Raw genomic sequence first — 13,908 nt, 5'->3', positions numbered from 1 at the left:
TCGTCCTGAAACGTGTACAAACATGTGTTATAATTATAAATAGCGTGGATGAATTCAAGGCTGGGTCACATGCGGTAAAAACAACTTACACGATGTAAATTTTAGAGCCTGTGAACAGGTGCTCAAGTCTTTATTGTCAAAATAACTACCATCTGTATCAACATGTCATATCAAATATCAAATATCTGTGAGTAGTGCTTGACACGTTTTGCCTGTCTTCTGTTAAATGTCTTCTATATTAATCATTTGGAATACTTTCTAAACGTTCAGATGGTATATAATTATTTGTATGGTTGGGGTTAACAAAATGTCACATTTGCTAATTGTTGTTTGTTTGTGAAACCTACGCGTGTTCCTTGTAACATAGTTCAGTATAATCGCAAGGTGCGCATATAACATAGTTACACATGTACACAGTTTAAAAAAGCTTGTTGAAACACTTTATGTGTTATTATTACCTGACATTCGTAGTTAAATAATGTATTCTGTTATCGAAGAGTTTTCATCTTAGAAAAATGTATGCAGATGTATGTTCCTAATAAGTGGTAGTGTTCTAACCGCATAACTTATATTGGCATTTTAGTCTATCGTTTGAAAGTCTTAAAACAATATTTTTTTTTTACTTACATCAAAATCATGAAATAATATATTAAATTACAACTGTGCCTTTCAAAATGATAGGTACAACAGTATGTGTTCAACATATAAGAATTTATAATACAAACATTTTTTTGTCGTGAACTTAACATGATATTTTAAAAAGTACCATACAAATTATGGTAACGTGCACGAAATGTTGACATTGTTCATCGTGCATTCTTCTTCATTGTTCACACAAAGTAAATTAAATTGCGAATGTTTAAGGTCTGTAATGTACTGTAGTCGTATATCGTCATTCGAAAGGCTGCACTCTCTAAATGTTGGCATCTTCTTCGTAACAAAGGTTCCTATGGTATAAACAAAGATACGTGCGGAAATCACTGAGGTGTTGAGTGTCTCTTCTACTGATAGCAGATAAGTTTAATAAATAGTTACATAAGCGCGTTTAAAACTTGTTAACTGCACTGTAATTGCTTACCCAATTGTATACATTCCTGAACCTGTGTAGCAGGTCGCCAGGACCCCGAAGATCCACAGCTGAATATCAGATTTGGCTTGTCCAGCGGAGGCAATGAATAACCCTCAAGACAATATACCTTGCACACCTTGGCATAGTCTGTCTGCCATCCGTTGCAAGCTGTAAGTCCATGTCTCGGTACAGGTAGTTTAGGACACGGATGGGATTAATACAAATTAAGCACATCACATTTCAAAATAATCGATATTACATGTATGAAAATTAATTTATTAACATACAAACAGTATGTATTTTACTTTTTTAAATTTTGACAACTTACGATGAATGGTTATTTGAAATGTGCACTCAGCCGACAAACCATTTGATGGCTTCACAGCTGTATACTGAACAGTATAAATGCCCCAAGGGAACTCGTAAGAACTGAATGGATAGTTCTTAGTCACCACGACGTTATTGCCTCGAGGATCGTGAAAGGTTGGTTCATGCCAGGTCTGAACGCTTGTTTTATTTGATACATGTATAAAACGATTTGCAGGGCATCCGGATACCACTGGGGGTTGTATATCTTAAAGAAACAAAATAACGCTCTTGTAAGCATATTGTATAGGGATATTTAAAATCCTGAAATGAAATTCTTGCTACCATCCACAAGTTATAATTTAAGTCAAGTTGCCGAATACAGCACATAATACTACATAAAACACAATATAACAGAGACAAATGATAAGAACTTTCGTCTTAACTTAGGAACGGCCAATGCAAAGAATTTGGCTTTTCATCCGGTTGATACCCATGCCAAACCTCGCATGAGAATAAATCATAAACCACAACGGTATAGATAAATAGGGAACACATATTAAAGCAATACTATAGAAATTAAAATAGCTTTGTTTACTCAAATATGACTAAACGACCAATTATTAAACAGAAACGGTATAAATATCATTTTCTGAAGCACGAAAATGAATTTTCATCATGGGCTTGCTTACAATTACTTCATATGCAACTTTCGCCCACAAGAACTAGCAAGGGTTGCAACTATAACTTTAAGGTACTTTAAGGTACTTTAGGCAATTACCGATTTCACAGTTTGTGCCTGCCCAGAATAGTCCACATGAGCAATAATATCCATCGTTTCGTTTAACACATGCAGCGCCATTTCTACAAGGGTTGATGCTGCAGGCGTAATCTATTAAACAAATTAAACAACTAATTGAACGTTACAAAACAGCATAAAGTGTATTGCTTGCAAACGATAACCTGTGTTAATTTGCCACACGAAAATACCATTAAACGTGATATGCCTTATTTGTAAATTGAAGTGATTGTTTTATGTGAAAGTATTTTATTAACGTGATTTAGTAAAATACCGTTTAAAACTGTAAGTTTTAATTATAATAATCCATGTTTTTATCACTTACACACACACTTTGGTAATCGCCCAGACCAGATTTCATATTCTGTACATATGCGAACTGATAGAGAACGGTCATTTAAGTTGTAGCCTCTGTCACAAGAGTATTGAATACTGTAACCATACGTGAAGAGGGATCCTGAAAAACTTCCGTGACTAATGGCACTTGGTGTTCCACAGGTTATTGCTGTCTCGAAAGATTTCAAGCAACTATTGTATATGGAGCATGGATACAGTCAATCGTTTAAAATCATATATTGGATAAACTGTTCTGGATACAGTCAATCGTTTAAAATCATATATTGGATAAACTGTTCTGGATACAGTGAATCGTTTAAAACCATATATTGGATAAACTGATATACGCGTATTACAAAATCATTTTGATAAATTGCACTGCGCTTATAATTATATACATTGACAGCATGCCCCAGGAGTACCAATAGTTCCCCGAGGACATGAACATGGTAACTGGCGGTAGATTTGTATATTTGGATAATTGCCACCAATCAATATAGTTCCGTCCGGGTAACACATTGAATTGCAGACAATACTCTGATTGTCAAGGTGTGAGTAAGAGCATGCATCTGCTCTAAAGCATTCTGATCGAGAGTCGTGGTACAAGGTTCGTCTCCGCGTTTGAATCCCTCCAATGCCAAGACAGGACGTAGTACAAGACGACCATGACTGCCACTGTCCCCATTTACAATGACACTCTTTAAACAACAATAAACTCCCAGTTAAAATGATAACCTTGCAATATATCAAAAACTCCCAGTTGCAATTATAATCTTGCAATAAACAAAAAAATCCAAATTGCAATGCCAACCTTTCAATTAACAGCAAACTCCCGGTTGCAATTTCAACTTTCTGTAAACAACAACGCCCATTTGCAATTACAGCCTTTAAATAAACAACAAACTCCTATTTGATATGACAACATTTTAATAAACAAAACACTCCCAATTGCAATAGCAATCTTTAAATAAACAGCAAAATCCCAGTTGCAATGACATCTTCTAAATAAACAACAAACTCCCATTTGCAATGACAATTTTTCAATAAGCAACAAACTCCCAATCAAATTACAATATTTAAATAAACAACAAACTCCCAGGTACAATGAAAGTCTTTAAATAAACAATAAACTCCTAATAGCAATTACAACCTCCAAATAAACAACAAACTCCCAGTTGCAGTGAAATTCTTTAATTAAACAACAATCTCCCAATTGCAACGACAACCTTTCAAAAAACAACAAACTCAGTTTCAATAACAAACTTTAAATAAACAACAAACTCCCAATTGCAATGACAACCATTCAATAAACACCAAACTCCCAATTACAATGGTAACTTTTCAATAAACAATACTTTCAATTAACACCAAACTCCCAGTTGCAATGACAATCTATTAATAAACACCAACCAAACTTTAAAACATTAAATGCTATAACACAATGTTTTTTAAATTACAATATGAACTACTCTATTGACATTGAATACAATTATTTTAAATGAACACAGCTAAATAGACAAATGCAAAAAATAATCCTGGTGAGGTATTTATAGTTGATGCGAAATGAATACCGTTTTGATCTAGTATTGGGCCGATGACGGAGATCGATTCGAAACTTCCACCATCGACAACAAAACGTTTGTGTTTTCGATTAAATCTAGAGTTTTCATGACCCATGCCAATATTCGAATTGTCTGCGAAGAAATAAGAATAATAATAAACGTTATTAAATACATATTTGTGCCTTAACAGCTGTGTATGTATTTGTCAATGTTTGCATTGCATAGAACATATTACAGCGAACTGCACCGGAAAATAGTAAAAATGGACGTGTTAAAGCATAACTAACATAAATTAATGGTTATATAGTGGTATACTTAATAAACTGTTCTTTAAGTATAAGTTCACAAGTTTCTTATACAAATACCTGTTCGCACAACCCATCGGTTGTTTTTGCAATAAAACACTTTCGAGATGTTTTGGTGCATGATAGCACACTCTGTCGGAAATCCATTGCGTACTGCTTTTTCGTTTACTTCTAATTTGATTCATGGTTGACACAACCATTTATTTCATCCGGTAAGTAGTCAAGCGAACAACTCTATAACATTCATAATGTTTTCCTTGTTCAGTTGAAGGATATCACATATAAAACAAAGCAGGCTTGCTAATAAACAAATGTTTTTTGCTGCGAAAGCTTTTAAAAATTGTTGTAAAAATGCATTTGTCAAAGTATTTAACTTACCTTTGTATGCAGAAAAATAAAACTGAATCACTAAACAATTGATTAACCTTTCAATAATGTTAGATTCATAAGCACTCCGTTGGTTATAACACTTTCCAAATAGTGACTTCTAAAGAATAAACATCCAAAAGCGCCGTTCTGATCTATAGCAATTGCTAAATAAATATATGTTTCTTGTTTAATGATTCCTAGTAATAATTGTTTTAATCAACGGAATTCGTAAAATTGAGGAATATGAGTACATAAATCATTATTTAATTCCTCCTATAAATTGTATCGATTTGATCTACAACTCGAAGAATAATCATGTAAGTAGCAAATCACTCTAATTTAAAAGCCTCAGTGCTCTGATGACAGGCTAACACATTTATGTTATTGAAAACCAATTATATCTTATAAAAGCCGGTGTAAAGACAATCCATTGTCAATACTTTTCACGGATATTTTTTGCTTTGTTAAACATTAAATAATCATTTTAAAATCAGAGATACTTACCAAATAATGGCGGCCATTATACAAAAATTCATCATTTTTTTATGATTTAACCACTTAACAGGGAGGGGGGGGGGGGGTAATGACGTGATAGTCAAAATGGCGACGTCCATGCCGAGACAGCCATTTTTCGCCGTTTTATACCCTTTATTACTTCTGTTTATTTTTAAATGACGCTCACTTTCCAGCTATATCAGTAAAACGGTGATTAGCGTTTATTTCGTATTTAAGTTCGCTTTATATCTCGACTTTACTAGGTGCAAATTTTCTTTGTGTAGCCCTAATTAGGTCATCCCGCTAAGAAATTTCGCACCGAGTAAAGTCGAGATATAGCGCGAATATTACTATGAAATAAAAGCAACTTCCTTCCTATAATGGCTGGAAAATGAGCGGATTAAGAAAAAATAAAACAAGTAATAAAGGGTATAAAATGACCAAAAATATCTGCCTTGGCATGGACGTCGCCATCTTTTTTGTCACGTGATTACCCCCTCTGACTTAAGAGTAAAAGAAACAAAATCAGCAACAACATCTGTATGATTGATATCACAAGCAAACAACTACAAAAGTCGCCATTGCATAAGCCGCTGTATATGTGTTGCCGAAAGTAAATGCGACAACACCCAATTTGGAATACAATTCCCACCGAGGAAATTTTATGGACACACCAATACCAATGTATACGATACATTCAAAAAGAGACGAACAATACTTTTATATAACGTTATACTAGTATGTAATGTAATTATTAACATATGCAGGCGAGAAACAATACAATCACGGGCTTCTACAAATACGGTTGCCGGTCATGTCCGATTTTAAAACATATTCAGGTAAAAAAAAACGATTGAATGAAAACACGATATAACACAAAAAATACGACCAGTCTACTTCGCTACTTTAAAGTACAAAATGAAATTTTGTGACGTATTCACACGTGACCATAGCTATATAAATACCGCACCTTGCACGAGGAAACTCATAGGTTTTAAAGTCAGAATTTATGTTGTCGTAAACTACTCAAACATTCAATATGGTTTTTAATCTACAAAAGGTGGGCACATAAGAACATAATTCTTCCATTCAAGGGTGGGTGCTTGTATATTTTCGGCCTCCGACCTTATTTCCAATAATGCCCCCCATCCATCACACAAGTGCTTGGATGGGGTGTCCATTATTTTCATAAGGCCTCCAGCCTCCAATATACAAGCATATTTAAAGACGACAACATAAATAGAACAGACAATTACTCAGTTTTATCAATTTTATGTGTCATAATGCATAATTCAATGAATGTCTACATAATTATGTAAACATATATACCGTATGCAACTAATACCACATATATATCAATATTACATCCATATTATCTATATTAATATAGCATATAAGGTTTGATATAAAAACGCAGTTTCAATCCGTTATAACAAACAATAATAATAAAACAAACCTGGCCATGAATAATGTAATACTGATCCAAGTACATTGCATCCACTTAGAAAATTCTGGAGCAATATAAATACCAGTTATAAATTAAGTATCCGAAAATAATAAGATATTACTTAGGTATCCAACCAGAACAGAAAATTAATGTCTGCAAGACAATACAGTTTCACTAAATAATGTACTATTTTGTTGATTAATGTCATCACCCATATCTCGTAAATAGAACTTCTTAGCAGTAACCATTATGCAGTTATCAAAATCTCAGAAGTTTTACATCCAACCATGGCAGCCGCCGAAACTGATGCCCCTCTATAAGAATGGGCTTTAAATGTGTTAACATTAATACCTGCCATAAATAAAACCTGTTTAAGCTATCTTGCTAATGTATTAGAAGAAACTGACTGATAAGTAAAATACAAAATGAAAAATTGAACATCTTTTCAAAGATACTTGGTTATTGACAAGTAAGTTTTCAATGTCCGAGCTGGACATAATTTTAGCTCTTCATAATCTTTTAACTTGAGAAAATAATTTGTCCTTGGTTTAGAAATCTTCAATTGATCGCCACAATTGAATGTTATATCATTATTTACAAACACACACTTATTAACACACAGAGATTTCAATGTCTGCACACGAGATTCCATACACAAAGTAATCACACTAGTAACTTGCAATTAACATTTTTAATGACAAGCCATTTAATGGCATCCATGTTCAAATTAAATATAATACTTTACTAAGATCCCATGTTGTTTGATACCTGGGTTTTGGAGGATTAATATTACACAAAACTTTCATAAATCTGTTAATAAGAATAAAGGACATATTGAATTTATAATCTAATATTTTTAATGTTTTTTAAATTACTGCTGTATGTGTGCAAATAACACTATACGATTTGTTCATGTTCTTTAAATACAAAAAATAAGACACAATCACTTTTCAGTTAGACGAACTGGATTACTTCGTCTAATATTACACCACAAACACCACTTTCTCCATGCACTGGAATACTGTTTTTAGTCCCAGTTCGCCAGCTGTTATAGATATGTTCAGCAACATCCTCTCAGGAAGGCCTTGACTTTTTGAGTTCTGTCCTGATACCTCAATCAGTTGTGATTCTTTCCCATTGGATTGAACGCCCAATTGTGTGGCAGTGTCAACAAGTCTCTGTCTTGGTATCCTGACAGTGAAACAGATTATACAATGTAATAACATTGGAAACCAGGTCTGGTTTGTCCAATATGGGCATGAAATAAGAGCTTTATAAACAGATACTATCTTCATTGATTTTTTTCAATATCGCTCCCATTAATCTAAAAGGAGGAAATATATATGGAATATATGTTGACCAGTGTAAACTTAAAACATCAGCACAAAGTGCATCGGGATCTGGTTTCTAAAAACATCAGCACAAAGTGCATTGGGATCTGGTTTCCATGAAACATAATGTTACAACTGAGAATTTAGTCTAGAAACAAATAAATCAACATTTGGTAAATATTTGTCTTTTAAACATCCATTCAGTAGTGTCTGAAACATTTCTGGACGAGAAATCAGCATGGATGTTTTCAACACCTGGTTAATTAAAGGCAGTTAAGAACAGCTTCCTTGCAATACACCATTCACAAATTTCTTTTGTCAAGGAATCCATTTTTACATTCTGCATTCATCCTAAATTATTTATGTAAGCAATTGCAACCATCGAGTCTGATTGAATATCAATGTAAATTTCGGATTTATCGACAGCTCAAGATTTCAATGCAAAGAAAATTGCAAGCAATTCCAAAACATTAATATGATAATTTGTTTCTTGCAATGACCATCTTGTCCATCTACCACCTGACCGTTTCCTTTCTTGTACACAATATGACCCATATCGTTGATTAGATGTATCTGATTGAATACTGAATACACAAAGAAATAGGTTTTTGCCTATAATCTCCTTTCCATTTTTTGTTTGGACATTATCCAACCACCATTTTATTTCATTGCAAGAATCTGAATTTAACATGATCATTGAATCGTAATATGGATTTGCATTCAAAACTTGTACCTTTTGCCTTTCCAAGTTCCTGTAATGCATTTGGGCTTCCATAATAGCAAAAATGCATTTAACAGCAAACCAATAAAAGATGCCAGTTCCCTAATTGGAACTTTGCTTTTTGCAAGTAACGTATGTGCAGACTGCTTTATTTTCTGTACTTTTTCATAAGGTAAAAATACCATAAATTTCATTTAATCTAGCATAAAACCAAAATATGTAATTCTTTGAACAGGAATTACGATGGATTTTTATTTGTTTATAACAAATTCCTCCGATTCTAATAACTCAATCATGGTTTCACCATCTTTTGCACATAAATGTTTTATCTGTATTCATGCCAATCGAGTCATCAATATAATATTAGCATCTGATACTCCTACTACGAAAAGAAGTGTATACTGGCTTCAATACTTTGGTGAATACAAATGGTGCTGACGAAAGCCGAATAGAAGGCAGACAAATGTACACAATTGGTCTCTCCATTCAAAATTGAGAAACTTTGAATATTCTTATACTTATGGCAATTGTCCAATAAGCAGATTGTAAATCCAGTATGGTAAACCAGTGAGTCATTTGGGTTGAATTAATTCAAGAACAAAATTCAAGGTTTCTTGTTTAAATTTCTTATAACATACAAACTCATTTAATTGTTTTAGATTTATGACTGGCCTAAACTTGCCATTTGGTTTTGGAACCAAAAATAAATTTAAAATGAATTCTCCATCCTCATATTCTGAACATTCAATCGCATGTTCATGTAACATTTTATTAATTTCTTGATCAACAAGACTTAAACCATTTTTTCCAGGTAATTTTGATTGTACTGGATTTGTTTCAAAATTAATATGATACCCTGGAACTGTTTATAACATCCATTTGTCCGATGTTATTTTTGCCCATTTATCAAAATGATATTAATCTTTCAGAATTGCTTACCTTTACATTAAATTTTGCACCTCTACTTTAGGGCTGAAGTTACTGTGCACGACGGAGACTTCTTTGCCGGTGTACTGGCATAATTATGCACGTGTCTGAACTGACCATACTGTTGTCTAGGCATTGTTGCTTGTCTGCCATACATGGGACCACTGCCATATACAATAAAATATAATTTTTATTTTAAGTTTGTGTATACATGACAATATAACATAAGCAATGTATAGCTATTTAGTTTACTGACATATGGAATTGAACCTGTCCAAAGGACAGTCAATGAATCAGATATCAGTTCCTTCATCTGTGGCAACTTTGAGATATAATTAGGCTTAACCAACTTTGCCTGGGACAAAATAGGGATCATGCCTGCAGTTACATAACCATTGTATGGTCTTGCCCTGAATGTGCCTCTGCCACGAGATACTCGCATTGGACCATAGGTACTAGCATGATTGGGTATCTGTTAGGAAAAAATAATTTGCCAACTTTTAACAGTAGTTTCAGTTTTTAACTCCTTTGTTATGTCATCACCGAAAAGGTAAGATGTGATAGGAGTGCTAATCTTGCATATGCTTGGAATATTTTGTTTTCAGAGAAGGCCTTAAGAGGTACCGGCGCCTTATGCTCATGATGTTTGTCATATCCGAATAATTTTCGTCCGAATCAGGTTCGTCTTCGCCACTTACTATGGCTTTCGACTGAACCGTCACACTCGGCTGAGCAGAATTAAACAATCCTAAAACATTTCTTAGTTTAATAACCGAATCCTCATTCAAATTGTCTAAATCTATCAAATTACCGGTTTTATTTTTTTTCTTTACTTTTCTGCTTTTATGTTTTCTTCGCAGATTTTTTCTTACCGGAAGAGGAAACGTTCGGATTACTATTATTAGGCTTTGTAACCTTGGAGGTTAACTTTTGGGGGCCCTAGACGGGGAACAATTGTCCGCCGATTTATGAGTAGGAATGTCCTCGGTTTCAAACCCAGAAAATTCTTCCTCATCAGATTAGAAAATAGATAGGACATCGTCCTTATCTCTTCTATCTTTTCTTGACATCGTTAAGCAATTTGTCAGTGAAAATGGCACGTGGTTACATGTAACAAACAACTAGAAATTTATGGCAACAAGTAGCCCGTGCACGTGCCGTAGTTTATCAAACTAAAATAATAAAATATTTTCCAAACGCTTTCTGTACGAGTTCGCAGTAAGCAGGCACTTTGTATATTTCAATAATGTTATTTACTTGGCACTGTTTTGTACATGCAGAATTTATCAAAGTTGCCAAAGATTCAGTTATTGGGTTGCCCTTATCGGGAGCTTTTAATTTCGGCAAATCCCAAGCACAGCTGTCAACTGAATCATCATCTTCATAATTATCATCAAATAAACAATTGCCAAATGTGTTAAAAGCCTATGAAATAAAACTCATTTCACAAAAATACACGTGGTCACTTACCAAAAAATGGACGACAGCGTCCTCGGATGTGTAGCTAGATAGGTCGCTAAAACGGAAGCGAGACAATTCACCCCCAAGACAATTCACCCCCAAAAGACAATTCACCCCCTAGACAATTCACCCCTGCTCCCTGGACAATTCACCCCCAGATATTTTGTTGTTGTTTTCTTTTGCTGTTTGTTTAGGATTTAGTAATTACGATTATCTGTTTTCTTAGGATAGTTATTTGTATTCTATTTATTTTTTATGAAGTTCTAATAAAAGCATATTAAGATGTTCTCAGAATGTCTTTTTTTCATAAAATTACTTGCAATTGAAACATAACTGTGCTTTTTATCTATTGATGTCTGTTTTTATTATAAACAATATCTTATTATTGTTTTTTTTCCCATTAAATAATCAATTATGTGATTTGTTTTATTTAAGATTGTTTTTATTCATTAAAACAGTTTATATTTGTTAAAAGTGTATACATAAATAATAATTGACCTTTTCGACATTATTTTAAGGGAGACAACTCTGAGTGGATTAAGTGAGGTCGGGGGGGGGGGTACTCGATCATCTACTGCAGTGCGTCTGCATAGAGTTCTGTGTTGATGCAATTATAATTTCCCAATAATTTGCAGATATAACTTATATGGTATGATTTTTTTTGTAATTTGTTATTAGCTTAGTATCTTTGATTTAATTGTAGTTCATGTTTATGCTTTATTTCGATTTTATTGTGTTTAAAGTAGCCAAAAGCGGGTGGGGTATGGAAAAATATATTATTTGTTAAGTTTGGGCAAATTAGAAGTTTGATTACCTTTGGTAAAATACTTTTCTTTGAAAAGAACAATTATTTTAAAACATATAACTATGCTGTCTTTAAATATTATTGAATGGTTTATTGTTATAACTTATAGAAACCTTTTTTTCAGGAACATCACAGTGTCAACAGAAGTCAGAAACTGGAATACTTTATCTCATTCTGCATGAAGCTCAAGAATTATACACCTGGAATGTTATTAACTCTTGCAATTAATATTATACATCACCACAGTTACATAACTATCTTCTTTGAAAAAAATAAAATAAAGATACTTCAGATGTGTGTCTACTTCATACCCTTACATTAAAAAATATCCTACACATTCAGAATTATAATAAAATGGATGGTGGTTTAAGTTGCTACACATCCAATGTTGTCATGTAGTCATTTAACATAACATGTGATGTGTTGACATGACTATTAACACTGCTAAGAAAACATTTACTTCGAATTAAATAAAGTGTCCCTGGTCAAATGTCCATTGGCTAAATATCCATATTGGTGAAACTTTCAGCAGTATCACAGTCATCCTTAACTGGTTGTTTGTTGGGCTATCCCCATTAACTACCCGTCATGGCAGATTTGTTCAAAACAAGACAAGTGTCAATGTTTGAAGAATTGTTATTGCTTTTACAGTCTTGACGCTAACCCCTAGCCCAACAGCCCGGGGCTAGTGAAATGTATTAAATTCGGGCTATTAAAATTTCCTGATTCATATAGTCGGGCTAGTGGGTATTTTAATCTGTTCTATTAGTGCATAAAGATTCAGGCTAGTTGTTCAAAAATGCTTAAGTGAAGACTGCTTGTATATCCTGGTTAGTCTGAGACATTCCAACAAGCAATAACTGTGACAGTCCAAATACTTGCTCATTAAAGTGTGTATAAAATTTACAGGAGCTTGTGTGTGTGTGTTTGGTACAAGCTCATCTCAAAAGCTGATTCACTATTTAGTTTTTAACCTAATAGAAGTAAAACCTTCCTGTAAAATGAATACTATCATTATAAAGATTTTGTTGTTGGGATGAAATATTATAAATTGTAATCCCTATGATTAACACAGAAACATGAACCCAACGCTAATTCCTGTTGATGTAGCAGAGCCAAAAGACCTGGAAGTATAGATGGTTAATGGATGATGTTCCTTATGAAAGTACTAGTAGGTACTAGTTGGTTTGTCTGTTTGATACATCTAATAGTATATTTAATTTTTTTCATTAATAATATGGGGTTAACTTAGTTATCCTGCTCAGTGGTTGAATCTTCAGGAAATGTTAACATAAGCATATACATTGTATTTGATACATGTATGTCGGTGACCCTCGACTGCAATTTGGGTTACAGACAGGGTAGCCTAAGGTGTAATTATTTCTAAGAGATGAACCCGAGTTGAGGCTTAAACTTACCAACCCATGAGCGAGTCAGAGATCAGCACTCTACCGGTTTAGCTGGCCGGGGTAAGCTGTCGGTCAAAAGCTATTCATAGCTTAAGTTATAATGTTTGTATACCATACCGACAATAAATAAATATTGATTTGATTTGATTTGGGGGACTTACTTTTGCTTAATAATGATCTTAAATAATATTATAGTTGTCAACAATATGATTTTTATGTATTTTAAAAACACAACAAGTTAGGCTTGCAACAGAACTAATATAAATATATGGATTATTATACAATTTACAAATCAAACATATTTAACTTAAATTAAGCTTGCAACAGAACTAATCAAAATATATAGATTATTAATTTATTATACAATTTACAAATCAAACATATTTAACAATAAAGTAGTCTTAGGTTTACTGAAATGTGCAAATACAAATTGGTTTTTATTTCTGAAAATTTAGAAAAATGAGCTAATATAAAAAAGGTTTAATTTTAATAAGTGGGTGTGTTTAAATTAACTTGCACTAAAAAATTATAATAGTCTGGAGTTGTTTTAATTTCTGACAGGTTTC

At 33.3% G+C, this 13,908-nt stretch overlaps 1 protein-coding gene and 1 long non-coding RNA gene across 2 annotated transcripts; both read right to left on the bottom strand.

Moving 5' to 3' along the window:
- Positions 1-95: 95 nt before the first annotated feature.
- Positions 96-4,647, bottom strand: LOC127841339 (sushi, von Willebrand factor type A, EGF and pentraxin domain-containing protein 1-like). The gene is made up of 8 exons (XM_052370072.1): positions 4,438-4,647; positions 4,082-4,204; positions 2,909-3,208; positions 2,500-2,679; positions 2,157-2,267; positions 1,398-1,643; positions 1,079-1,282; positions 96-947 (listed from the first exon to the last, which is right to left on the bottom strand). The coding sequence occupies exons 1-8, from the start codon at positions 4,496-4,498 to the stop codon at positions 775-777; spliced, it is 1,398 nt and encodes a 465-aa protein (XP_052226032.1). The 5' UTR covers positions 4,499-4,647; the 3' UTR covers positions 96-774.
- A 1,850-nt stretch (positions 4,648-6,497) lies between these two features.
- Positions 6,498-9,825, bottom strand: LOC127841330 (uncharacterized). The gene is made up of 2 exons (XR_008030918.1): positions 9,680-9,825; positions 6,498-7,879 (listed from the first exon to the last, which is right to left on the bottom strand). It is a non-coding gene; the product is annotated as an uncharacterized LOC127841330 (long non-coding RNA).
- Positions 9,826-13,908: the final 4,083 nt, after the last annotated feature.

Source organism: Dreissena polymorpha, chromosome 8, assembly GCF_020536995.1.
Source record: "Dreissena polymorpha isolate Duluth1 chromosome 8, UMN_Dpol_1.0, whole genome shotgun sequence".
Classification (NCBI taxonomy): domain Eukaryota; kingdom Metazoa; phylum Mollusca; class Bivalvia; order Myida; family Dreissenidae; genus Dreissena; species Dreissena polymorpha.
Note: the sequence above shows the minus strand (reverse complement) of the source record. Positions and strands in the feature narration are given on the sequence as shown.